The following is a 27,729-nucleotide window of genomic DNA, read 5'->3' as shown; positions in this document are numbered from 1 at the left end:
GTCCATCTTATTGTAACACACATTACCCCAGGATCCATTGTAGAAAACCTCCACATTCCCTTCACAGCCCTCAGTTAACCTGATCTCTTTAAACTCTAGAGAGAAAAGGATGAGAATCAACTTCAGCTCTCACATAAATTGTCTGTTAATTAGGGACTAGAACCATGATAAAAATTTATGATTCCAATTCCTCCCAGCAATTATGGTTTCTTAACAGTTTAATTTATGATTATTTTAGTGCTTTTAAAGGAATAAATATTTGGGGGAAAAAAATAAATAAATACAATTATATATATGTGTGTATGTGTGTGTGTGTGTGTGTGTGTATATATATATATATATATATATATATATATATATATATATATATATATATATATATATATAAAAAATACATTTAAAGCAATTCATGCAAAAATACAGGCATACTGTACATTCTCTCTCTCTCTCTCTCTATATATAATATATATATATATATATATATATGTGTGTACATATATATATATATATATACACACACACACACACACATATATATATATATATATATTTATATACACACACATACATACATACATACACACACACAACCCTAATTCCAGAAATGTTGGGACGTTTTTTTAAATTTGAATAGAATGAAAACTAAAAGACTTTTAAATCACATGACCAATATTTTATTCACAATAGAACATTGATAACAACAAATATTTAAACGAAGAAATTTTACACTTTTATGCACAAAATTAGCTCATTTCAAATTTGTCTGCTACAGGTCTCAAAATAGTTGGGACACGGGCATGTTTACCATGTGGTCCTCTTTTCAAAACAGTTTGAAGACGTCTGGGCATCGAGGTTATGAGTTTCTGGAGTTTTGGTGTTGGAATTTGGTCCCATTCTTGCCTGATATAGGTTTCCAGTTGCTGAAGAGTTTGTGGTCGTCTTTGATGTATTTTTCATTTAATGATGCGCCAAATGTTCTCTATAGGTAAAAGATCTGGACTGCAGGCAGGCCAATTCAGCACCCGGACTCTTCTATGACGAAGCCATGCTGTTGTAATAGCTGCAGTATGTGGTTTTGCATTGTCCTGCTGAAATACGCAAGTCCTTCCCTGAAATAGACGTCGTCGGAAAACCTTTGTATACCTTTCAGCATTCATAGTGCCTTCCAAAACATGCAAGCTGCCCATACTGTATGCACTTATGCATCTCCATACCATCAGAGATGCTGGCTTTTGAACTGAACGCTGATGACACGCTGGAAGGTCTCCCTCCTCATTAGCCCGGAGGACACGGCGCCCGTGATTTCCAACAAGAATGTCAAATTTGGACTCGTCTGACCTTAGAACACATTTTCACTTTGAAACAGTCCATTTTAAATGACTCTTGGCCCACAGGACACGACGGTGCTTCTGGACCATGTTCACACATGGCTTCCTTTTTACGTGATAGAGCTTTAGCTGGCATCTGCAGATGGCACAGCGGATTGTGTTTACCGATTTCTGGAAGTACTCCTGTGCCCATTTAGTAATGTCATTGACACAGTCATGCCGATGAGTGATGCAGTGTCGTCTGAGGGCCCAAAGTCCACAGGCATCCAATAAATAGCCAAAAAAATCCCAAAACGACCTTGTCCCTTACGCACAGAGATTTCTCCAATTTCTCTGAATCTTCTGATGATGTTATGCACTGTAGATGATGACATTTGCAAAGCCTTTGCAATTTGATGTTGAGAAACATTGTTTTCCACAAACATTTTACGCACTCTTTCACAGACTGGAAAGCCTATGCCCATCTTTACTTCTGAGAGACTCCGCCTTTCTAAGACATCCCTTTTATAGCTAATCATGTTACAAACCTGATATCAATTAACTTAATTAGTTGCAAAATGTTCTTCCAGCTGAATCTTTTCAAAATTTCGTGCTTTTTCAGCCATTTGTTGCCCCCGTGCCAACTTTTTTGAGACCTGTAGCAGGCATCAAATTTGAAATGAGCTCATTTAGTGGATAAAAGTGTAAAATTTCTCTGTTTAAACATGTTATGTTATCTATGTTCTATTGTGAATAAAATATTGCCTAATGTGATTTGAAAGTCTTTTAGTTTTCATTTTATTCAAATTTAAAAAACGTCACAACTTTTCCGGAATTCGGGAGTGATTTGTTCAGTTGTTTAGTGCTGTAGATTCAGTTGTGTTTTGGTAGTTTAGAAAACTCTGTCAGAGTATTTTAGTACAGTATTCTGTCTGCATTGGAAAATTGCACGTGTATTACCAGAATTGGTTCCCTTTTTTTTTTTTTTTTTTTAACGAATCTGAATGAAAACAAGTTCTCAGTTCCCAACCCTGTAATGTTAACGCGTATTAAGTACACTCGATATCATCAGTCATATACATAGGTTATTGAAATGTTCAGAATATTGTGAAGTTATTATTTACTTTTTTTTTTTTTTTTTTACAGTTTACCTGAGCACACGACTCCTACATCCTCCTTGTGTTGACAGTCATGTTTTCCCCAGCCTGCAGAAGAGCAGCTCCACAGGGATGTCTCATTCCCCTCACACTCCACCTCATCCAGCCATATGGGTCCAGAACCAGGACCAAACCAAGCTGGTACCTGCTGGTTACTGGCCACTCCACACTGCAGCTGTCTGCACACCACATGGGCATCTTTAATATCCCAGGAGTCATCACACACTGTCCCCCATGAGCCGCTGTGAAAAACCTCCAGCCTCCCTGCACAGTCTCCCCCAGAACCCACCAGCCTGATGGACCCGCGACCTGATATTCAGAGAAATAAAAACACATTAGTGATCACTAACATATAATAATCTGCTCACATGTTGATTTTCTCACCAAAGTTCATGATTGACAGCTGTTGTGTGGAGCTGCAGTTGAGAGTTTGTGGAGAGCTGCAGTTCCCCAGATAAGCTTCACTCTCTGTAGAGAATTTATTTATCATTCAGTATTTATTTAAAATATGCTACATTTATTAAAATGTGTAGTTTTAAAACCCATGACCGCATCATGGTGTGAATTTGCTCACCAGAGCAGATGACTCCAACATCTCGTCTATGAGAACATTCAGCTCGACTCCATGAAGAGATGGAACATCCTGAGAGTTTTGTTTCATTCCCGTCACAATCAAAAACATCAGCCCAGATTTCACCACTTCCCTCTCCAAACCAGTCTGATCCCACAACAGACACAGCAATCCCACAATTCAGCTGTCTACAGAGGACACTGGCAGCTCTCATATCCCAGCATGCATCACACACTGTGCCCCATTCATTGAGGAACTGAAGATCCACTCTTCCAGAACAAGAGTCTGAACCATTTACCAGTCTGAGATCAGTGTAACCTGGACAAACAATTGACAGCTTATTTACACAGTATAAAAATAGATAACTGATAAATGAGCAATACAACAGCAGTATATTATGAACCCTGCAAACATGCCCCTGCGGGCCCCATGCTGGCTTTTTGTGGGCACAGTGGGCTAGGGCCAGCCCAAACCAAACCTAAACAGGCCCAGCGTGGGCTTGCCCAGGCGAGGTCCACAGCTTTGGGCTCACTGCGGGCTCTCTGTGAGATGTGGGCTCTTTAATGTGAAATTCAATAAAACCTTCCATATATAACTCTGCACAGATGGAATAAAATTAATGACAAATTACAGTAATTCACATTTTTTATACAGGAAAATTACTGTATTTTTATTAGGGTTGGGAATCTTGAGAAATTTTCCGGTTCCGGTTTCGCCTAACGATTCCGGTTCCAGTTCCATTAAAATAATTAAAATAATTAAAAATAGTAGTAAGGGAAAAATGCACAATACTTGACTCAAACAGTCCTTTTTGTGTTTATTATTCTTGTAAAATGAATTTAACAGAACAAAATCTCAACAAATTTGCTAACACTTTACAATAAGGTTCATTAGTTAAAATAAGTTAACTACATTTGAACTGCATTTCTACAGCATTTATTAATGTTAATTTCAACATTTACTAAAACATTTTTAAAATTAAGAGTTGTATTTGTTAACATTAGTTAATGCACTGTGAAGTAACATGAACAAACTATGAACATTAGTAACTAACATTAACAAAGATTATACAGTAACAAATGTACCACTCATGGTTAGTTCATAAATGAACCTTATTGTAAAGTGTTACCACAAATTAGATAAGATGCTTGAACACACGTTAGATCCAGACAGGTGAAGCAGAATATTTTTGTAAGTTAGATTCATAAAGACTTGTTTCTGAAAGAATGATTCAGTGATAGACACATTTTTAACAGTAATTTGTTGCCACCTAGTGGCGTAACAATGCAATCGATACAGTCGTTATTTGAAGTACAGTTACTTTCAGAAGGTAGCCTAATTTATTATACATAAACACCAGCGTTTCTATCTGAATAATAAACTTTTGTATACTTCTGTTATAATTGGAATAGGCCTATTTGTCACACAGAAATAATGTGCGTTTGAAAATATTGTTTGTGAAGCTGTTTATACCTACACATGACAACTCTCTTCAGATCAACGGCAGCGCAAACGCAGATTTGAATGTCGCGATTTTATTTTTGCCAAAGGTTTAATATACACGGGCGAATCGTTGTCATTTAGGAATTAGATCACCAGGGTTAGTGATGAAATCGAGAACGCGATCTTTTAAAGATTAGAAACTTAGAAATCTTGCACGGTTCCGGTTCTTTTAAAAAAAACACTACCGTTTCCGGATGAAAACCGGTTCTTGGTTCCCAACCCTAATTTTTATATAGTATTTTCTGTTTTCTTAAACATAGCAACAACAAAACAGTTACATGATAAAGCGGTCAAATGACTGGCAGCAATGGCTGCCAAACAAAAACCATAAAATTAAAGTAAAATCTCCTTATTTAAATAAGCTGAAAACACTGTCACATGACCAGCAGAAACAGAACATTAAACACTAACAGATCTGTCTAGATCTCAGCATCTTCACTTATTACAATCCAGTTTGACTTTCTTTCATACAAAACTTTTAGATGTTGATGTTTTATTGAAAATAGTAAGTTTGTAGTCACCGTTATGGAGGTGAGCGTTTGATTTATTTGGGCTCTTGACCCTTGACTTTTTAACTTCAATGTTTTTTTTCAGGCTGCTGTAACTGTGTTTCTGAAGCACATTTGTTATAATAAAAATTTCAAGAGAAATTCTGGTTAGATTAAGTTGATTACTTACTGATGATCCAGTCATCTTGCAGTGGTCAGATTCAAAGAGACTTATATTGGACAGCATCTGCCAGTTATTGACAAATTCTTTTTTAACAATCTTTCATCATTATTTTCATTAATGGTACATGTTTAGCACCCTGTGCCAACGTTTTGCCAATGAGCAAAGGGGCCCTGCACTGGCAGCCCACTCAGGGCCCTTGCGCCAGCCCTTAGTGGGCCCGTAAAGGGCCAGTGCAAGCTTGTTTGCAGGGAATGTATGTAATGTATTTAAAGAGATGCCAAATGTTTATACTCAACCAGAACAAATCACTCCAACATCATTGTCATGGGTACAGCTGTGCTTCTGTGAAGATAATCGTGAACAGTTGTGTATCTGAGCTTCATTTCCCCTACACTGAATTTCCTCTGACCAAACTTGACCCTTTCCTCTGCCAAAAGCAGCTTCTCCCAGCACCTGTACAGGAGCCCCACAGTCCAGCTGTCGACACACAACCTCTGCATCCTGCTGGTCAAAGGCAGCAGCACACACTGAACCCCATCCTTCTGTACGAAGCACCTCCACTCTCCCAGAGCACAAGTGAGACCCGTCCACGAGTCGAAGTCCTTGCTCTGAGTCTTTTTTATAAGGACAGCAACAGAATGATACAATAATCTATTAGAATAATCATTAGTAATAATATAAATGATTTCTGAGGGTGATAGACCCATACAGCTTTTATTTGTTAAAAATATGAATTATTTGTTTAACATAATTCACAGGTTCACACACATCAGTCTGGTTTCCATTTTTAGATAGTACATAACAAAACAGTGCACTTTAAAACATATAATCTCTATTTATGCAGTGATGTATGGAGCAGCTCACCTAAGCAATTTACTCCAGCATCTTCACCATGATCACAGTCATGAACACCCCATCCATCTGATCTACAGTCCTTCAGTGTAGACTCCGATCCACTACAGGCCACTTCATCCATCAAAATTTCACCTGATCCTTCTCCAAACTGAACAACACTGATTGCACGGAATGCTTCTCCACAGTCCAGCTCTCTACACACCACTGCAGCTTCAGCCAAATCCCAGCCATCATCACACACTGTTCCCCACTGACCATCATGAAGAACCTCCACTCTACCAGCACAGTGATTGTTGCCACCAACCAACCTTACATTCACACTGTCTGTCCATGCAAGAGAGACCAGATACTTAATAATTATAATTCAGAATACAGAGGATTGTCTTTTTATTTTATATTAAGTCTTTGAAATCTAAGTGTATACTTACCAGCTGTAATGAGTGATATCAATGAGAATAGAAAAATACACATCATATAGCTCTCCATCTTCTTATACTCTACCCACACAGTTCAGAATGTAGCAAATGTTTCCCTTCTGCTCCCTCAAAGACACTGAAAAACTTGCCAGCCCCTAAAGAGAAGAGAGAGACTCTCACAGCTGCCAATGACACTCACTATTACCTTATTAGACACAACAGAGGAAATCATCAAACACAATCACTGACAAATCAGAAAGCAGCATTTTTATTTTCTCCATATATATCAATAAAGTGTGAGCGCTGATGAGCGGGACTCCTCCTCCAGCGTGACGAGACACTTCACTGAGGACAGACTCGTGTCAGTCATATGTCAGCGTGGAGATAAAGTCACACTAAACTTAAAGAGATTGATAGAGAAACACTGCAGGTTATATTCAGCATCAAAGCCTGGATCTGCACACACAACACACAACACTGATGACTGACTGATCACTCACTGACACTTGATTTCACACACAAAAATACTTGATCTTTGCATTAAATATAGAAATGATAATAAACTGAATATTTCAAAGTTATTTTTGGGACAGATGTGTATAATATTAGGTGTATTTTACTACAATGTCATGATATTCTAACAAAGAGCACAATTAACAGTATGTTAATACATTTTTAAATGAACTGGACTTGTTGTGTACAACAAGCAGACAAGTTTCTGACCACATTTGTAAATAAACATTGGTTTCTGTTCCACATATATTCATCTGGCATAAGTGGCATTATATCTAAGACATTTGTAGCTGTACAAGTTTGTTTGCAGCTGCACCTGTACGAGTGTCAATACTGCAATATCAATTTAATCCTGAAGGTGGCAGTAAAAGTATATGAGACGAACGAGCTGACAACCAATTTGTTCAGTAAAATGTTATCCATGTCCGAATACCAACCTACAGACATTTTAAATCAGATTCAGAATATTTTGTGTTGTTTAGAATCAGAACAAGCGATGTCAGATTCGCAAAACGGTTTGATGGGTTCATTCACACTGTATTTTGGATATATATTACTTACCATGGTATATAGCTACTATATACTGTCATCACTGTATTGGTTCTGCCCCAGTAGGCTACCTTTTTACTCTTTAGTTTGTTGTTTTGTAAATAAATTACTTAATATTTACCAATCAGATTTTTGTCCATTAACATTTTAATGACCTGATTTTAAATGACCTAATTGTTATGAGGTTATAAACAACCTGTAAAAACAATCTTTTTTGTCATTAGTGCAACAAAAGAACAAGAAAATATCTTGACCTGTACAGGATTTCCACATATTGGCTTGGGCACCAGGGAACCGTAGATTAATAAGATTTATCAGAACCATTGATATATACTGTTTATGTATAAGATATAAGATGCTTCCTTATCAATGACTCAGAAAGCTTCATCCTCCACTGGGACACATTAAAATATCAGGGTGTTTTTGACTTATTGGAGACATTTGTACACTAGGAGTGTTCTGGATAAATGTAATGAGGCTTAAAAGTTTAATAGCCATTGGATTTAAAATAAACAATGAAAAGTTAAATAGTCTAATTATTATTTAGAATAGTTGTATATTTAGATTTATAGTGTTTTGCATAATTTTCTCCTTTCCTCTAACTGCTCTTTTAAAAAATATATTTTTGTGACAAACATGATGAATGAATGGTAATGGTAAATGAAGACAGAATTATTATTATACAAGATATTTTTAATAACTGTCCCATTTAAGGCAGAAGCATGTACAAGAAGACATATGTGACCCAGGATTGGCACAGGGCCTCAACAACAATTTCAAATAATTTTTTTAATTATTTATTTAATAATAATAATAATAATAATAATAATAATAAACAATAACAATAATAATTATATTATTATTATTATTATTATTGCAATTATATTTATAATTAAAATAATAATTATATGAATAGTAACAATCCTTATTATTAAATAATCAAATTATTAATTAAAGGTGCAGTATGTAAGAATTCTGTCCGCTAGAGGTCGCTAGAGGCCTATTCAAAACAAAGGCGTAGCTTGATGACGCCAAGTTTGAGTGCAGAATCTTGGGACATGTGGTCTTTACCTCAACGGCCGGTGCAAAAGAACAGGGATAGGACTCGGGAAGAAATCATGTTCATGGATGCGATTATTAACGTTATTGTAGTATGAAGCAGAGCAGGACCGAGTGTTGTGGGAGCTGAACGAGGCCGCTGGAGCGATTGCGCAACACACGCCGCGAGCAGCGGAACTTTTATTATGCCACAGTCGCCGGCGCCTCTTCCACTTTTCCGGTCATGAGTATGAGGTAACGCAGCTCTGTTTATCATATTAGATACATTTGAGTGTGTTAAATGTTATAACGTTACTCGGCGGCTGCTGTGAGACACTTGTTTGAGACACAATGTAGTAAGATAGATCGATTTTAGAATATCATAATGCTGGATGGCTTGTGTTGATTAATGGCATGCAATTAATTTTAAAACGTATTGTATGATGGAGAAAATGCTGTATTACTGTTACTAAAAATAAAGCTGCATCTGATTATGCTATGTTAGCTACTTGACAAAATAGTGTTTTTGTCTGAGGCATGGTAAAGCATGGTACTCGCAAAATATCAAGAAAATTAGATTTAAACAATAAGACTAAACGTGTTGAGCTATATAACAATAATTACTTTTCTGTCTATAAATATATCAAAACATTTGTTCCCTTGTCTATTAAAACGTGTATTATATTAAAGCGTCTTTGGTGTTTCCATGGTTTCTATAAAATAAAACCGGAAACCGAGGCAGACCGAGGGTAACGCGCGTATGACGCAATTGACAGGCGACTCCTCACACGTCTTGGAGCCTTGGTTAAAATTGCAATTTTCTCACGATTTACAAATAGTTGCAAACATTTGTACTCAAGTGAACAAAATATATAACACTGGCCTAGTGGTTTTTAGATGTTTTACTGCAAAAAATTACATATTGCACCTTTAACTTATATATGAAATATTGAATATATTTAATAAACAACAATTTATTATTCATTGAAAAATAAAACATTTTATAAGTAATAAAAAAAAATATATAATTATTATAATTATTTGTTTTAAAATTTATTAATATTTATTTTATTTTGAATAATATATTATTGTTGTTGTTTTACATTTTACAGATTTTACATTCAGGATTGGCACAGGACTGCAAAAAACCCTGTCAATTTCTTTCTTTATTCTTTATAAATAATAATAATAAAAATAATATAGACATTATTATTATATTTATAATTAAAAATAATAATTATATTAATAATAGTAACAATCGCTATTACATAATTAATAAAATAATTAAATTATTAATTAAATTAATGAAATTTTATTTATGTAATAAATAAATACAACAACAACAATGTATTATTCATTGAAAAGTATTAATAATAATAATAATTATTATTATTATTATTTGTTTAAAATGTATTAATCACTATTTTATATTGAATAATACATTGTTGTTGTTGTTGTTGTTGTTAAATAATAATTATTATTATTAAATAATTAGATTTTTTATGTAATAAACAAGCAACAGCAAAAACCATTACTCTTATTGATTGATTTTATAATAATAATAATAATAATAATAATAATAATACATTATTATTGTTTTTGTTATTATTATTGTTTTATATTTTGACCCACATTGCTGGAAAGAACATTATACAAAGAACCACAATTACACACATCTCATCTTGTTTGAAGACTTGGGCAGCCAGTTTGAGAGATCTGTGTGTGTGTGTGTGTGTGTGTGTGTGTGTGTGTGTGTGTGTGTGTGTGTGTGTGTACAGACAGGAAGTGCTCTTACCCTGTCTGTCCTGATCAAACTCTTCAGAAAGCAGGTGGTAGCAGCAGCCCACACTGCAAACGGCCAAATCTCCACACGTATGCAGGCCAACCAGAACTGCATCCTGGGTACCGGCCAGAGAAAAGAAAGAGGGAGAAAGAGAGAGAGGGAGAAAGAGAGAGAGAGAGAGAGAGAGAGAGAGAGAGAGAGAGAGAAAAAAGGGTAATTTGGTGAAATCAACACAGACCGTTTGCCATCTCTCACTGATCATAAATAATTTGCTATGGACACATCCAAGTCCCTCTCCATTCTTGAGCTCAATTTCACCTAATTAACATGATTAGGATAATCGCAGGCGTTTCGCTGAGCTGTAATAGCAATGATACAACTTCAGCTCTATAATCAAAGCCCACAGCTGGACAGCTATTACAGCATAGCGTGTCTCTTGTGCTATTATATGAGTTTAGTACACATGAATTATTTGATCCTAAGAGAATGTCATATGAAATGAACTCACAACACATTCACAGTGAAAAAAAGTTGTATCATGGACCAAATGGATTCAAATAGTACGGAAACATACAGCTTCAGCACCTAACTATGTTTTTTTAAGCTCCTAAAATACAAAACCTGCTATATAACACTCATTTATACTGTGTGAGAAAAATAGTATAATACTAAAAAGACAATATCAAATTCTTTAATAATAATAATAATTATTATTATTATAACAATAACAGTTATCATTATTATTATTTGTAATAGTAGTAGGGGTAGTAATAGTAATAATAATTACAATTATATTATAATTTAATTTAATCTAATTTAATTTTTTCAGCTTTTCAGTGCTTCTGGTCTGACTGTGGTTACCTGCTATAGTGTCTCCATATATCAGTCTGAGATTCTGCATCAGCTCTTCCACCCCCAGACCCAGTAAACAGTGGGCTTTCGCTGCCCTCAGCAGGGCTGATATATCCACCAGCTTCTTTGAGGCATTGCAGAAACCAAAGGTGGTGTTTTTCTTCTCTAAAAGCAAAAACACTATTACTATAGCTATATAACACTATTACTACAGCTGATTAAATACAGTCCAATGTACTTTACTTCAATACAGCATAAAATACAAGTACTACAGAGCTCCTAAGGGAATATGGTGATGGGGGAAAATGCTTTTGCGTTCACTATCAAAAGCATTGAAGTATAGTTTTTTTTTTATGCTCACACCTCATATTAATTGAACGAACGTAAAGTTTATCAGGGGAACGCAAAAGCATTGAAATATAATTTTTCCTCCAATCTCATTTTATCCTTTAATAACCAGCTGACAGGGTTCCCTATTTACAACATTAGTACATATTAATTAACGTACTGTATATCCATATATGTTTTGTGTGCGTGTGTGATATATACAGGTGCTGGTCATATAATTAGAATATCATCAAAAAGTTGATTTATTTCACTAATTCCATAAAAAAAGTGAAACTTGTATATTATATTCATTCATTACACACAGACTGATATATTTCAAATGTTTATTTCTTTTAATTTTGATGATTATAACTGACAACTAAGGAAAATCCCAAATTCAGTATCTCAGAAAATTAGAATATTACTTAAGACCAATACAAAGAAAGGATTTTTAGAAATCTTGGCCAACTGAAAAGTATGAACATGAAAAGTATGAGCATGTACAGCACTCAATACTTAGTTGGTGCTCCTTTTGCCTGAATTACTGCAGCAATGTGGCGTGGCATGGAGTCGATCAGTCTGTGGCACTGCTCAGATGTTATAAGAGCCCAGGTTGCTCTGATAGTGGCCTTCAGCTCTTCTGCATTGTTGGGTCTGGCATATCGCATCTTCTTCTTCACAATACCCCATAGATTTTCAGGTGAGTTTGCTGGCCAATTAAGAACAGGGATACCATGGTCCTTAAACCAGGTACTGGTAGCTTTGGCACTGTGTGCAGGTGCCAAGTCCTGTTGGAAAATGAAATCTGCATCTCCATAAAGTTGGTCAGCAGCAGGAAGCATGAAGTGCTCTAAAACTTCCTGGTATACGGCTGCGTTGACCTTGGACCTCAGAAAACACAGTGGACCAACACCAGCACATGACATGGCACCCCAAACCATCACTGACTGTGGAAACTTTACACTGGACCTCAAGCAACGTGGAATGGGTGCCTCTCCTCTCTTCCTCTAGACTCTGGGACCCTGATTTCCAAAGGAAATGCAAAATTTTCTTTCATCAGAGATCATAACTTTGGACCACTCAGCAGCAGTCCAGTCCTTTTTGTCTTTAGCCCAGGCAAGACGCTTCTGACGCTGTCTGTTGTTCAAGAGTGGCTTGACACAAGGAATGCGACAGCTGAAACCCATGTCTTGCATACGTCTGTGCGTAGTGGTTCTTGAAGCACTGACTCCAGCTGCAGTCCACTCTTTGTGAATCTCCTCCACATTTTTGAATGGGTTTTGTTTCACAATCCTCTCCAGGGTGCGGTTATCCCTATTGCTTGTACACTTTTTTCTACCATATCTTGTCCTTCCCTTCGCCTCTCTATTAATGTGCTTGGACACAGAGGACTGTGAACAGCCAGTCTCTTTTGCAATGACCTTTTGTGTCTTGCCCTCCTTGTGCAAGGTGTCAGTGGTCGTCTTTTGGACAACTGTCAGTTCAGCAGTCTTCCCCATGATTGTGTAGCCTACAGAACTAGACTGAGAGACCATTTAAAGGCCTTTGCAGGTGTTTTGAGTTAATTAGCTGATTAGAGTGTGGCACCAGGTGTCTTCAATATTGAACCTTTTCACAATATTCTAATTTTCTGAGATACTGAATTTGGGATTTTCCTTAGTTGTCAGTTATAATCATCAAAATTAAAATAAATAAACATTTGAAATATATCAGTCTGTGTGTAATGAATGGATATAATATAAAACTTTCACTTTTTGAATGGAATTAGTGAAATAAATCAACTTTTTGATGATATTCTAATTATATGACCAGCACCTGTATATTACATTGCAAACGAACATTTGTACATACTATGCATATTGAGACCATCTTACCTTCTACCGCCCCCATGCGGTCATGTGTGGAACTGATAGCACACAACACTTCTTCTGGGCTCACACACATGAACGTGCTCCAAACATCACGCGTGTAAAAGTCCACTGTGTGCGCATTCGAGATGCTTAACGATATGGAGAGAAAGCGCTGAGCTTCATCTATCCTCCTTTTTAAAGTTTCAATAGGCAGGTCATTAAATGCCATTGTTCACGGACACAGAAAAGTGAGCAAATTTCGTGAAAGCTGCCGCTGTTGACACATTTTCTATATTTAAGACATAAGTAGTCAAATCAGGATATAATTCGTCTAAGCGACCAAATTACGCGGCCATGTTGGGTGTACTAGTCAACGTTTTGTTCTATGGGTGAATACATTGCCCTCACACAAATGGTGCTTATTTTGATTTGTAATGCCTTGCGACTATCCGTACGTCATTATTGTGCGTCTCTACACGAGAACCATCTGTCATGTCCACATACTAGCTAAAAACATGGCTCCTTTAAAACAAAACGCAAAAAGTCAAGGTCCGTTTAGAGGAAAATACTTAAATAACAAATTTGCACATGGTGGTTTATCACACAACGCCAAAAGAAAAAGAAAATGGGTTCCGGAGGACAAAATTTTCGATGGTAGTTTAAAAGAGGGTGAGTAGTTGACTTTAAATCCATCCACATAAATACTTAACATTTAAGTAAATGTATTTCGATGTAGAAAACGCTTATTAATTAAACACATTTGGTATAAGAGTCAATGAGACATCCATTAAAAATGTAGGATGCAATGCACGTGCCTAATTTTCAGATATGTGATACTTGCATTAATGATGAAAAACGTTCAATACCATTTGCGAAAGGAAATGTATTTAATTATTTTTATTATTATTATTATTATTATTTTGGTATAAATTGCGATAATGTATATTTGAATAACGTAATAGATCCAGAGGAAAAATATGAGCGTCACGTTATCGACTCATATATCCACAATAAAAAGCGGATAGTGTTCACAATAAAGGACTAGATTTGAATGTATTCTGTTTGAATCTCATCTCTGTCTCATGCTTCCTCAGGTCAGGGGTTTGCCTTCAAAAGGAAGGAGAAAGTAAGGCATGAATACAACAAACTTCTTCGAAAAGAGAGGAAGAAAAAGCAAGCATCAAAAGTCCAGTTAGAGGAGAAATATCCCGAGCATCTGAAACATCTGTACCTGGCTGAAAGAAAACGACTAGATGAAGAAGAACAAGAGAAAAAGATAAAAAGATTTAAAGGGAGAGAACTGGATGAAGAGACTGAGGAAGATGATGAACTAAACATAGTGTCGGATTCTTCTGAGAAAAGCATCTTAAACGCAACGACTGACCAAACTACCGTGCCAGATTCATCAAATGAACCAACACAGTCTGACAGGTACAGTAATTATATTTATATATATATATATATATTATATAAAATCTCAAGAAAATAGCTACATTATTTTAATCCATTTGCATTGACAAAGCCACATTTCTTATTTGTATCATCAGTTCCCACAAGGTCCCGTTGATCCAAAAGAAGCTTAAAATGTCTTCGTATCAAAAGACAAAACAAGAATATGAGAGGATGAAGGAGGAGCGTGCACGAAAAAGAGAGGTGAGGCAATAGAAACTGGCCAATAAAACATTACATCTAGCAAATGTACACTCAGTGCTAGAGCCTACAATGCAGTCCTTTTAAAGCATATCAGTATGATGGAATTTTTGTACAGTTTTCCATTTTCTAATGAATCTCTTATGTGATGTCATTAAGGAAGATCCATTATGTCATGTAAACATATATATTTTCACCACCCTTACATTCTTTGGCAAATTATTGACGCATGTTTTATTATGTGCGTGTCTAGGAATTCTTGAAAAACAAATCTGAGCGTGAGGAGGCTCTGAAAAAATACAAGGAAAAGAAAATGGCAACATATCAGCTGTTGAAAAGAAAAACCAAGAAGGGTCAACCAAACCTCAACCTGCAGATGGAGCTATTGCTGCATAAGATTCAAGCTCAGCGCAAATAATTCAGCATCAGACTTAAAAACTGTTGTTTAAAGCAATTTAAAGTAAAAATGGACCATCACACAATAAACTGTGCAGTTTGGGTGAGTGTTTTTTTTTTTACCATAAGAATGTGTATACCTTTGCAAACCTTTGTCTTTACAGTAATATTGCTTGTAAAATAAGATTAAATTATGCTTTACGTAAAGGGATAGTTAACCCAAAAATGAATATACTGTCATTACTCACCCTCATGTCGCTCCACACCCATAACACCTTCGTTCATCTTCGGAACACAAATGAAGAAATTTTTGATGAAATCCGAGACCTTTCTGTCCCTCCATTGACAGCTATGCAACTGACACTTAGACACTTCAGAAAAGTTGGAATAAACCATTCAATTTATATGGATTAGTTTTACAATCTCTTCATGAACTTTTTGAATCGTCAACGGAGGGACAGAAATCTTTTTGATTTCATCAAAAAGATCTTCATTTGTGTTCCGAAGATGAACGGAGGTCTTAACGAGTGTGGAACGACATGAGCGTGAATAATGACAGAATTTTCATTTTTGGGGGAAATAACCCTTTAAGTTAATTCAAGCTGACAGTACACAAGAAATACTACTATTAAATACTATAGCAGTAAATTTATTGAAAAATGTGATCCCTTGTATCTATTTAGTAAATCTATTTTATCATTGTATTTAGGTAGATAATGCTGTCAGCAGCTGAACTGTCTAACAGTGTTTTCAACTCTTTTAAACGGTTATAGTGTTTTGCATAATCTCCTTTCCTCTAACTGCTCTTTTAAAAATATATTTTTGTGACAAACATAATGAATGGAATCTTTTGTTCATTAGGTGAAAAATGTATCAAAGTAAAAATAAAAGGTCAAATATTAAAATAAAAATACTACAAAATTTGTTGCAATGCATGTAACCTTTTATACAAAAATATTTAAGATTACAAAAACATGAAGCTTAAGAAACTCCCAGTATCTCCAGTAACTAATATGATTTGATGATCAGAGGCAGTGGCTGTGGTCAGTGACTCACATGGCTCCTCCCTATTTATTTGACTCCTCCCCCACATCATCATAGTCTGTTTTTAAAACAAATGCAGATTCAGTTTTCATTGTTACAATTGCATTAAGATCTTTATTTAAGTAACCAACATAAAAAAATGTGTATAGAAATGTGAATAACTTACCCAACAGGTTTCTCTCATCTTCACTGCTGTTCTTCACATCATCATACTCCTCCTGATCTCCCTCTGATACACATGTGAAATAAAACCTCACATTGTGATTTTAATACAGCTTGTGTCATTGATCTCTTTCTCCTCATGACTGTCTGAGACTATTAGATTTACTCCTAATGAAGTCATGATGAGTCATTAACCCTTTCATGCATGGTGTCCACATTTGTGGACAGTTAATTTAACTCCATTTAGGGTTCATTTAACATGGTAATTTTCTCCAAACCACTTGAGGGCGGTGTCAGTAGATTGACAGCAATATTCTAACAGTGGCTACTATCTTGCATTCCAAATATTCATTGCTTGATGACATCATTAATCCAAGATGGCTGACAGTGATAGCCATGTGCTAAATGCCCCAGGCATATCTGAAAAACTTTTATACAAGGAGGTCAAATGAGGTATAAAATTATATATATATATATATATATATATATATATATATTAGTATGCAAAGTAAACTATGATGAATATGTTAGTATTTTATAAACTAAACTTTAGAGTAGAATGTAGTTTTTATACACCAAAAACCAACTGTCCACGTTTGTGGATGTCATTTTACAGGGACATATTTTACAAGTCTGATTTCTGTAACCTGCAAGTATATCTCTTCTATTTTTTCAAAGATGTTATGAATTGTCTTATATTGCAATAAAACAGACATTTAACAAATATATCAACATAAATAAAATAAAAAAAAATAAAAAATTACATATTACGGCATTAAATGGCAACTTTACACATACATATGGAGACAAATTTGCATTTTGCCTTCCAAACAGGGAGAGCATAGGTCAAGGACTCAGTACAGATATAATATATTAAGTTGTTACAAACAGCAGTGAATGTTTTCCATGATTTGTCCATATTGCTACTAGGTTTCTGCATATATGTAACTACCGTTATAGTTCCTACAATATGTGTTTTATTGTTATTGTAATATTATTGTTTTTAATAACTGATCTGATATATATAGTATAACATATAATGTGGAATATTGTTTTTTTTCTTATGATCAGTTGTGGCTTTATGTCCCATTTTACTCCTTTGATGCACGATGTCCACATATGTGGACAGTTAAATAATTTTTAAATAAAACTGAATTTTGTAAAAATGAAAATGGATTTCAATTTTAGCATCATTAAAGTAATAAAAAGAATCTTAAAAAAAAAAATCGAGATGATTTATTCCATAATTCATGCATGAAAAGTTTAATGGTAGAAATGCACATTCAATATTAGTGGTTGATAATAAAATGTGACTCACCTTGAAAAATCTGTCCATTAATGATGACATCATCATAAAGTTCTGGAGTGTCCACTATACATGAACACATAGAACAATTGTTGCATTATATCTTACATTGTATTGGGATAATATCATAAATCACTATAAAAGGAATAACAAAAAGTAAACACCATTTTTGATAGAGTTCTGTCCACTCGTCATGACATCATCATAGCTCTCAGGTGTGTCTTCTACAGATTGAACACGAGACACACATACAAAATATAATGTATATACATTTTATATATATTTTTTAATATATTTTAAATATTTAATCTCCTATTATATAATATCAGAGCGACACCTGTCTCACGATCTGGTTTCAGTCCATCAGTGATGACATCATCATAGTGTCCCGGTGTGATTTCCTTCATCATCTCTTCTGCATCACAACATGTGATATATTTTGAGTGTTTTCAATATTTTGGGAAACAAAATAAATGCAAAATATTCTGCTGCAGGTCTTGAGACCATTCAGCTTTTTTAATCATCTGGTAATGAATGAATCATGTGATCAATTACTGACCTTTCAGATCACTGGTGACATCATCATAATATACAGTCTTGAACTCTTTTTTTAATAAGATAAAAGTTTTACTATTGTGAACAATTTAATTATTGGTCACGTATTTCATTAATTGGTAAAATGTGTAAATTAATATTTTTATATTTGTAAATCAAATAATTTATTTTAGGTGTTGTTTTGAATATACTTCAGCTCTCTAACCTGAGAGAAGCTCATTAGGATCTTCATACCCAGAATGCAGTTCTTCAGAGATGAGACTCCCTGTTAAAGGAGCAGAACAGTCAGAAACATGTTCATCATTACAAACAGACTGAATCCTCATTTCATTTGTATCATAAAGAACTGTGTTAGTGACTACACAACAAAAAATATCAATATTAATAAAATACATGAAATAATATTTAAGTAAATATGACCACTTCAAACCATCTTTAATCAGATAAATCATCTTACCTGAGCAGGTGATATTGGCCACTTCATTATCACAGTCATTCAGTCCCCAGGGTGAAGATGGACACTGCCATAGAGTGGAATCATGACGTCGACATTTAAGTTTATCGAGCCAATTATGAGACTTCAGTCCCTCTGAATATATGGGTTCACTGCCAGATCTTCCACAGTTCAGCTCTTGACAGATCAGACTCACTGTGTCTGTGTCTATCTGGTTCCAACACACATTACCCCAGGATCCATTGTAGAAAACCTCCACATTCCCTTCACAGCCCTCAGTTAACCTGATCTCTTTAAACTCTAGATTAAAAGGGATGAGAATCAACCTCAACTCTCAATTAACTCCAGTCTGTTAATTAGGAATGGGAATAATAAAGAATTTAACCATTCCTCCATTAACTGTGTCTGTGTGTCTGTGTGTATATAGGAATATATATATGGTTTATGAGGACACGTGTATAATGACATGGGTATTACGTAAACATGGTTTACTTCCTGGGCCTGTACCATGATGGTAGTTGAACAAACTCAGGGTCACAGGATTAGTTTCGAGTTGAAAAAACCAAACCACTCAAATCCGGCTTTGTTGGTACCATGATGCTTATCATCAACTTTCTTTGTCAACTCAGGCTTTGATCCTGAGTCCGTGGACTCGTCAGTGGTGAACAGCCAATCACATGCCTTGCAACAGAGAGAAACTATGATTCACTTCTCATGAGACAGTCAGCGCGATTCAAAACTCTTTTCCTGAAGGTTAAGAGATTGAAGAAAATGAAGTATTTGAACTCATTTACACTGACAAAAATACTTGTCCATGAAAGAGGACAGATAAAAGAAAGTGTCTTGCTCTATCAGTGCAAGTAAAACTTGTGAAGTTAGTTTATACAGTTGATAATAGCTATAGAGACTCAAACATGTGAGGTCCCATCATATTTAAAGTTTATTTACAGCTTATTTATATTACATATGATCTGTATATATTCATTTTCATTAAAACTACATGCTTAATAATAACTGCTAAACTAAAATCGCTTGTTTGTATTGAATTAATAATATATCATAGAATTATTTTATGATTTATATATGATTTATATAATTATTATAAGTAATTATCATTAAAGCCAGACTATTATATTGTTAAATATTTTTTTTGCTATATAGTGACATTTAATTTGGAGGAAGATAAACTGGGGGAGTGACTTTATTGCGTTGGATGTGTCAGTGTCAGTTTGCTCACATCTGATTGGCCCAGTTTCGGTTTGAGATCTCTAAACCAGAACATAACCTGCCCCGGAGCAGGTTAGCCGTGGACCGTAAGTTACTATGGTGTTGAACACCACTAAAAGCCAAGTCACTTTCGTGGTACCTAAAACCCAGGATTGGCACAAACTAATCTGAAACATACCTGGCTAGCCAGCTAATCCGACTTCATGGTACAGGCCCCCTGTGTCCTCAAAACAAATGGCTCAAAAAAAACAAACAAACACACACACACATACTAAACAGATTTTTTTTTTTTTTTTTTTAGAAATACAAAAAATGCAGACAGTTTTCTGTGATGGGTAGGTTTAGGGGTAGGGTTAGTGTAGGGAGATAGAATATACAGTTTGTACAGTATGAAGACCATTACACCTATAGAGAGTCCTCATAAACGCACGCATTTATTTAATTCATTAATACTATTGGTCAAATGCATAATGTGTATCTTTAGCTTTACTTTGTCATATGAACATCCAGTTAGTAATTACATGGATTAAAGTCTTAAAATTAATAAACTGTATGTTTTTTCATTTATTATGGAATCAGACACAGGATATATCACTAAAAGAAATAACTCATTTGAGTCATTCGGGAATCTATTGGTCATGCTGTGTTCAGCAGTGCTGTGCTGCAGTGCCACTGTGTAAGTAATACGGTATTCAGTCCACATCAGGAAATTGATGCAAGAACCATTAACAGTATTAACGGTTTATATTAGGTGGCCTTAACTACTATGTAGTTACATTTAAATTAATAATTTGATACAATGTACTTATTGTGTACATATATGTTTTTACATTGTACTATATTTAAAAAAATACCTGCATGTAATTTCTTCTGTAATTAACTTCTGTAATATTACATTTATAATTACACTGTTGACCCATCCCTTACACCTTAACACACCCTTAAACCTATCCACACTACCAAACCTGCGCCTAACCTTACCCGTATGTATCCCACCTCAATAGCAGAACTAAAAAACTAAAAAAAAAATGTTTTTTTAATGAATGATGAAACTTCATAAGAATCACTTCTCAGTTGATTAACACTGCAATGCAAATACACTGGATACCTCTAACCATCAGTCCCATATATAAGTTATTGAAATGTTATTGTCTTTGTTATGATTAACTATTTACCTGAGCACACGACTCCTACATCCTCCTTGTGTTGACAGTCATGTTTTCCCCAGCCTGGAGAAGAGCAGCTCCACAGGGACGTCTCATTCCCCTCACACTCCACCTCATCCAGCCATATGGGTCCAGAACCAGGACCAAACCAGGCTGGTACCTGCTGGTTACTGAGGGCCACTCCACACTGCAGCTGTCTGCACACCACATGGGCATCTTTAATATCCCAGGAGTCATCACACACTGTCCCCCATGAGCCGCTGTGAAAAACCTCCAGCCTCCCTGCACAGTCTCCCCCAGAACCCACCAGTCTGATGGACCCGCGATCTGATATACAGAGAAAGAGAAACATATTAGTGATCACTAACAACTGAAGAATCTGCCCAGATGTTGCTCATCTCACCAAGGCAGGTGATTGACAGCTGTTGTGTGGAGCTGCAGTTGAGAGTTTGTGGAGAGCTGCAGTTCCCCAGATGAGCTTCACTCCCAGAGCACTGGAAGCCCGTCACACACTCATGACTGTGTTCAGGACTGGATGAAGAGGAGCCGGAGAAGTTCAGCACAGAGCCACAGCCCAGCTGTCTGCAGACCACAGAGGATTCAGTGAGACTCCAGGAGTCCAGCAGAACTCTCCTCCAGACCTGATGGATGGAAACTTCCACCTTCCCCTCACACTGTCTCTCTCCAGACAACCGCACCAGACCATCATGAACAGCCAGAGAGGAATCTGAGTGAAAGATGTGGCATTTTATTAAGAAATTGCAAGAATATGCTTTACATTAATAATACATTTTGCATAATAATAAATAAATTCAGAAATAAATGACAAGGGCATTTAATCTTTCAGTCTGAAATGAACATGTGAAATACAGTACATGAAAACAACTGAAATATTGTATTTATACTATTAAGTCTTTCAGCAGCACAATATCAGTGAATCTTCCAGTAATATGGACTCACTAGAGCAGATGACTCCAACATCTCGTCTATGAGAACATTCAGCTCGACTCCATGAAGAGATGGAACATTCTGAGAGTTTTGTTTCATTCCCGTCACAATCAAACACATCAGCCCAGATTTCACCACTTCCCTCTCCAAACCAGTCTGATCCCACAACAGACACAGCAATCCCACAATTCAGCTGTCTACAGAGGACACTAGCAGCTCTCATATCCCAGCATGCATCACACACTGTGCCCCAATCATTGAGGAACCGAAGCTCCACTCTTCCAGAACAAGAGTCTGAACCGTTTGCCAGTCTGAGATCAGTGTAACCTGGACAAAGAACAGAGAGTTTAATGAAACAGTATGAAACATGGAAAATAAATGTTTAAAAAAAACAAAAAAAACATTTGTGATTCTCAATAAGTTGTAAACTCTTGCTCCATTACCAGAACATAACAGTCCAATGTCATCCTCATGGGTACAGTTGTATTTGAGATGTGATGTTGGACACAAAGATATATAAGATTCATCTCCTCTGCACTGAATCTCTTGTGTCCACATCTTAGCATCTCCTCTTCCAAAAGCATCTTCTCCCAGCACCTGTACAGGAGCCCCACAGCCCAGCTGTCGACACACAACCTCTGCATCCTTCTGGTCAAAGGCAGCAGCACACATTGTGTACCATGTTTTTCCATGAACCACCTCTAATCTCCCAGAGCACAAGTGAGATCCATTAACAAGCCTAGAATGTTTATGATCTGTAAGTATTACATAAAACAGTATGAAACAGACAAAAATGTTGTTATTTATAGTGGCAATATAAAAAGTATATTTCATACAAGTTTCAGTTACTAAAACCTGAGAAAGCAACCTGTGTGTCTACATCACATAAATAATAAAAAATCAGTAACACTTTAGAATACTTTTCCATCATTAATGAATAACTACACAGGAACAAATGAGCAATGCGTTAATAACTCTAGTAAATACTATTAACTATAAGAAAATCTGATTAGTGAATTAGTAAGTAACAGAGCTCAGTTGAATGTGGTAGTTCACTATTAGCTAATCAGTAACTGCTATTTTTTTCCTACTTCCCAGAGAACTCTGTATTCTAAAGTGAGAAACATGATAACTCTCTACTAACTACTGAAGTCATTGTAAGGTTTTTGTAAGGTTACTACAAAATTTTAAAGGAACTACTACTTATTTGGATCAGTATTTTAAAGTGAAGATCATGGTAACCCACTAGTAATTACTCAAGTGTTACCAAATCCATCAAAGGAATTACTATACCAAACTGTACAAAAACCTCAAAAGTTTACAATGACTTCAGTAGTTACTAGAGAGTTATCATGTTTCATGTTTCTCACTTTAGAATACTGATCCAAATAATTAGTAATTCCTTCTGAAGGATTTGGTAATACTTCAGTCATTACTAATGTGTTACCATGATCTTCACGTTAGAATTAATTATACATTATGCATTATTCATGTTAATTATGAACCTGTATATAGTAGTTCTCCATGAGGTATGAAATACTGATTAGCTAATAGTGAACTACCACATTCAACTACACTATTACTTACTAATTCATTAATCAGAGTTTCTTATAGTTAATAGTAGTAACTAGAGTGTTAATAATGCGTTACTCATTCGTTCCTGTGTAGTTATTCATTATAGACGGAACAGTATTCTAAAGTGTTACCAAAAAATCAATGTAACAGAAATGTGTGATATGCTCCTTTTTTCATTATTAAGATAAATTCTATTTACTTATTTTTCTAACAAAACAATTAACAAGATTGAACAGAATCACCTGAGCAGATGACTCCAGCATCTTCATGATGATCACAGTCATGAACACCCCATCCTCCTGATCCACAGTTCTTCAGTGTTGACTCTGATCCACTACAGTCCACATCATCCATCCATATTGGTCCTGATCCTGATCCAAAGTGAGCACGACTCACAGCCTCTAGAGCCTTTCCACAGTTCAGCTCTCTACACACCACTGCAGCATCAGTCTCATCCCAGTCATCACCACACACTGTTCCCCACTGACCATCATGATGAACCTCCACTCTACCAGCACAGGGACTGTTACCATCAACTAACCTAACAGTCTCAGCATCTGTACATGAAAGAGAGAGAAATTTAGCCAGTAGCAGTAGAACAGCCTACAATCATTTGTTGAATATTGCAAAGTTGAGGAACATTTCCATATCATGCAGAGAACATGGTACTCTAGAACATAATATTCTAGACAATTGAAGCTGGAGAATAAACGTAGCACTCTTCTGACAAAAGGATTTGACAAATCATCTTATTGTCATTAAACTGCTTGACTGTAAATGCTTTAATAAATGATAAAATATTACTGATAATTAATAGTCTATCTCAAAATCTCAATTTACATATTATAGGCCTCTATTCGGCTTCATGGTCTAATGCCATCATAGATAAACTGCTTATTCTAACACATACAATTTTCATATATACAGTCTGTTTTGTACTTACCAGATGTTGTTAGAGTGACTATAGAGGAGAGTAAAACGAGTGTCAGACATCCCTCCATCTTCTTCTGCTCGTCACACTGTTTGTTTGACTCTGTTTCTCCTTCTGCTCCCTCAAACACACTGAAGAAACTGGCTCCTGTCAGTCCCCTAAAGAGAGAGAGACTCTCACAGCTGCCAATGACACTCACTGTTACCTTATTAGACACAACAGAGGAAATCATCAAACACAATCACTGACAAATCAGAAAGCAGCATTTTTATTTTCTCCATATATATCAATAAAGTGTGAGCGCTGATGAGCGGGACTCCTCCTCCAGCGTGAAGAGACACTTCACTGAGGACAGACTCGTGTCAGTCATATGTCAGCGTGGAGATAAAGTCACACTAAACTTAAAGAGATTGATAGAGAAACACTGCAGGTTATATTCAGCATCAAAGCCTGGATCTGCACACACAACATACAACACTGATGACTGACTGATCACTTACTGGCACTTTTTTTCACACACAAAAATAGTTTTGCTATAAATATACCCCACACCCGTAAGACCTTCGTTCATCTTCAGAACACAAATTAAGATATTTTTGATGAAATCCGAGAGGTATCTGACTCGTCCATAGACAGCAATTTAACCACCACTGTCAAGTTCCAGAAAGGTACTAAAAACATCATTAAAGTAGTCGATGTGACTACAGTGGTTCAACTTTAATGTTATGAAGTGTTGAGAATTTGTGCACAAAAACAAAACAAAAATAACAACTTCATTCATTCAACAATTTCTTCTCTACCCTGTTAGTCTCGTACGTAGTTGATACAGTGAACGCAGTTCATTGCTTCCGTGTTTATGTCCGAATGCCGACTCATTATAGGCCGGTTCCTGTGTCAGCATCACACGTATGCATTGTGCTGCTCAAGTGAACAGCGTCTGCCCATACTAAGTCGGCGTTCTGATGTAGAACCTGGAAGCGCTGAATGTAAACAGTGTAAGTAACACAGAAGAGAGGATATTGTTGAATAAAGTCACTATTTTTGTTTTGTTTTTGCACACAAAAAGTATTCTCGTCACTTCATAAAATTAAGGTTGAACCACTGCAGTCACATGGACTATTTTAATGATGTTTTTAGTATCTTTCTGGACTTTGACAGTGGTGGTTAATTTGCTGTCTATGGAGGAGTCAGATACTTTCGGAGTTCATCAAAAATATCTTCATTTGTGTTCCGAAGATGAACGAAGGTCTTACGGGTTTGGAACGACATGAGGGTGAGTAATAAATGACAGAATTTTCATTTTTGGGTGAATTAACCCTTTAAATGGATTTTACTATACTGGTATCATGTTCAAAACAAGAGCACAAAATACAGTATGTAAATAAATTATAAAATGAACTGTACTGGTTGTGTACAAAAAATAGAGTGCTATTCAGACAATATTTGTAAATACAAAGGGATTCATTTTTTATCATATCAAGCATTTATAGATGTAGATGTGTTTAATACTGTAATGCTTAATTCATCCAGCAGATGGCGGCAAAACACTTTCCATATTCTGTCCATTCTAACATTCTGAGTCTTGAGCATGTGGACAATTTGAAATATACATAAAATTGGACAGAAATTGGTAATTTCTCTCTCTCTCTCTCTTTTAACAACTACAAATCTTTTTTTTTTTTTTTTTTTTTTTTTTTTTTTTTAATGTAGAACTTATTTCACTTCACATTTATTTTACTCCTTGTATAAGAACCTAAAGAAAATACAAGAAACATCACTCGCATAGGTACACTATGCAAGTGATATTTCTCGTATTTTCTTCAGGTTCTTATAATAATCATTAACAAATATATAAAGCTATAAAACTTCTTGTATTCCAGCTTCTTGGATTTAAAAAAAAGGAAAAAGAAAAACATTAGTTGGATTCCTTTTGAAGTGTTTTACTTCCCCAGGAACAGTGGCTCTTAACCAGGGGGTCAGGGCCCAGCAGGATGACTTTTATTATTAATAACAATATTGTTGATATTAATAATATTATTACCATGAATTATTATTTTCAAATGCTTGTTTCTATTTTACATTAGATATGTATTATTGCAATAGTAATATATTTATTGAATTCTTTTTATGTAATAATAAAATAAATTGTGAATAATATTCATTGTTGTTGTTGTTATTTCATAGTCATATTGAATGAGGAAAAAATGGGGGGTTCCTTTTTTTTCCTTAGCTGATCATACGCCTGAATCTTAACCTATTTTCCACATGTTTATATGTATATGAACTTAAATGAGTTGAAGGTGCAGTGAACTGTTAATACTGTTTTTTTCTGTTTAATAGAGATGTTTCTGAGAGGTTCAATCACAGACCTGTTGCATCATCATTTTAAGCAAAACACATGATTTCTCACAGGCCTCTGAAGGACTGTCTGATAATATCACTTTAAATTACAAAGAATATGGCAAATGAATTACAAAGAATATGGCAAATGGAAAGTAAATACACACAGATGAAGTTAATAAACAACAACATGAAAGCAAAGCATATTCTCTTTCTGTTTACATGTAGAAACTTAGCTAAATGTAATTGATCTGGCACATTTCAATACTAAATGTAACAAAATATTGATGGACTGCAACCAAAACTTAATAATATGCAACATTTAAACTGCGCATATAAAAGCTGTAAAACAATGTGAGGTGGTGGGTGTGGCCACTTACTTAAACAGCCCCTCCTTGTTTTCTTGGCTCCTCCCCCAAACAATCATAGTCTGCAGTTAAAAAACAAGAACAAATTAATGTATCAATTTATGTTTATAAAGGAATGTAATGAGCTCATCAATATTTGAACAGCATTAGAATATTTACTGGTAGTTACGAAAACTAAGCAGGACTAGTGAGTGAGTGTGAGATAAAGCAAGAC

The 27,729-nt window shown here is 35.5% G+C and overlaps 5 protein-coding genes across 6 annotated transcripts in view; 2 read left to right on the top strand and 3 right to left on the bottom strand.

Annotated features, from left to right (window-relative positions):
• The window catches only part of LOC127510407 (thyroid transcription factor 1-associated protein 26 homolog), a 134,907-nt gene that overhangs the window by 7,214 nt on the left and 99,964 nt on the right, over nt 1-27,729 (top strand). The gene's annotated exons all lie outside the window — the stretch shown is intronic.
• Nucleotides 1-27,729, bottom strand: part of LOC127511425 (scavenger receptor cysteine-rich type 1 protein M130-like) — a 68,472-nt gene that overhangs the window by 5,019 nt on the left and 35,724 nt on the right. The window lies entirely within an intron of this gene.
• On the bottom strand, nt 760-24,371 carry LOC127510398 (scavenger receptor cysteine-rich type 1 protein M130-like). Its single transcript, XM_051889894.1, has 5 exons — nt 24,119-24,371; nt 22,745-23,056; nt 22,314-22,628; nt 21,514-22,080; nt 760-2,609 (listed from the first exon to the last, which is right to left on the bottom strand). The coding sequence occupies exons 1-4, from the start codon at nt 24,228-24,230 to the stop codon at nt 21,707-21,709; spliced, it is 1,113 nt and encodes a 370-aa protein (XP_051745854.1). The 5' UTR covers nt 24,231-24,371; the 3' UTR covers nt 760-2,609; nt 21,514-21,706.
• LOC127511426 (scavenger receptor cysteine-rich type 1 protein M130-like) lies at nt 2,448-13,661 on the bottom strand. The gene is made up of 8 exons (XM_051892234.1): nt 13,418-13,661; nt 11,226-11,381; nt 10,377-10,479; nt 6,075-6,636; nt 5,507-5,824; nt 3,039-3,353; nt 2,849-2,932; nt 2,448-2,773 (listed from the first exon to the last, which is right to left on the bottom strand). The coding sequence occupies exons 4-8, from the start codon at nt 6,184-6,186 to the stop codon at nt 2,448-2,450; spliced, it is 1,155 nt and encodes a 384-aa protein (XP_051748194.1). The 5' UTR covers nt 6,187-6,636; nt 10,377-10,479; nt 11,226-11,381; nt 13,418-13,661.
• On the top strand, nt 13,689-16,753 carry LOC127510408 (thyroid transcription factor 1-associated protein 26 homolog). The gene is made up of 4 exons (XM_051889907.1): nt 13,689-14,062; nt 14,488-14,824; nt 14,941-15,046; nt 15,297-16,753. The coding sequence occupies exons 1-4, from the start codon at nt 13,828-13,830 to the stop codon at nt 15,459-15,461; spliced, it is 843 nt and encodes a 280-aa protein (XP_051745867.1). The 5' UTR covers nt 13,689-13,827; the 3' UTR covers nt 15,462-16,753.

The sequence above is a fragment of the Ctenopharyngodon idella genome, chromosome 4 (genome assembly GCF_019924925.1).
Source record: "Ctenopharyngodon idella isolate HZGC_01 chromosome 4, HZGC01, whole genome shotgun sequence".
Classification (NCBI taxonomy): Eukaryota; Metazoa; Chordata; class Actinopteri; order Cypriniformes; family Xenocyprididae; genus Ctenopharyngodon; species Ctenopharyngodon idella.
Note: the sequence above shows the minus strand (reverse complement) of the source record. Positions and strands in the feature narration are given on the sequence as shown.

Coding starts and splice junctions, on each gene's coding strand:
- LOC127511426 (XM_051892234.1), bottom strand. CDS start 6,186: ATGGATGAAGTGGCCTGTAGTGGATCGGAGTCTACACTGAAGGACTGT. Junction 3,354..5,506: donor TGTTGGAGTGATTTGTTCTG/GTTGAGTATAAA, acceptor TTGTTTGTCCAG/GTTACACTGATCTCAGACTG. Junction 2,774..2,848: donor GCTGTCAATCATGAACTTTG/GTGAGAAAATCA, acceptor TCTGAATATCAG/GTCGCGGGTCCATCAGGCTG.
- LOC127510408 (XM_051889907.1), top strand. CDS start 13,828: ATGCCTTGCGACTATCCGTACGTCATTATTGTGCGTCTCTACACGAGA. Junction 14,063..14,487: donor CGATGGTAGTTTAAAAGAGG/GTGAGTAGTTGA, acceptor ATGCTTCCTCAG/GTCAGGGGTTTGCCTTCAAA. Junction 14,825..14,940: donor GAACCAACACAGTCTGACAG/GTACAGTAATTA, acceptor TTGTATCATCAG/TTCCCACAAGGTCCCGTTGA.
- LOC127510398 (XM_051889894.1), bottom strand. CDS start 24,230: ATGGATGATGTGGACTGTAGTGGATCAGAGTCAACACTGAAGAACTGT. Junction 22,629..22,744: donor CATTGGACTGTTATGTTCTG/GTAATGGAGCAA, acceptor TTCTTTGTCCAG/GTTACACTGATCTCAGACTG. Junction 22,081..22,313: donor TGTTGGAGTCATCTGCTCTA/GTGAGTCCATAT, acceptor TCTTTCACTCAG/ATTCCTCTCTGGCTGTTCAT.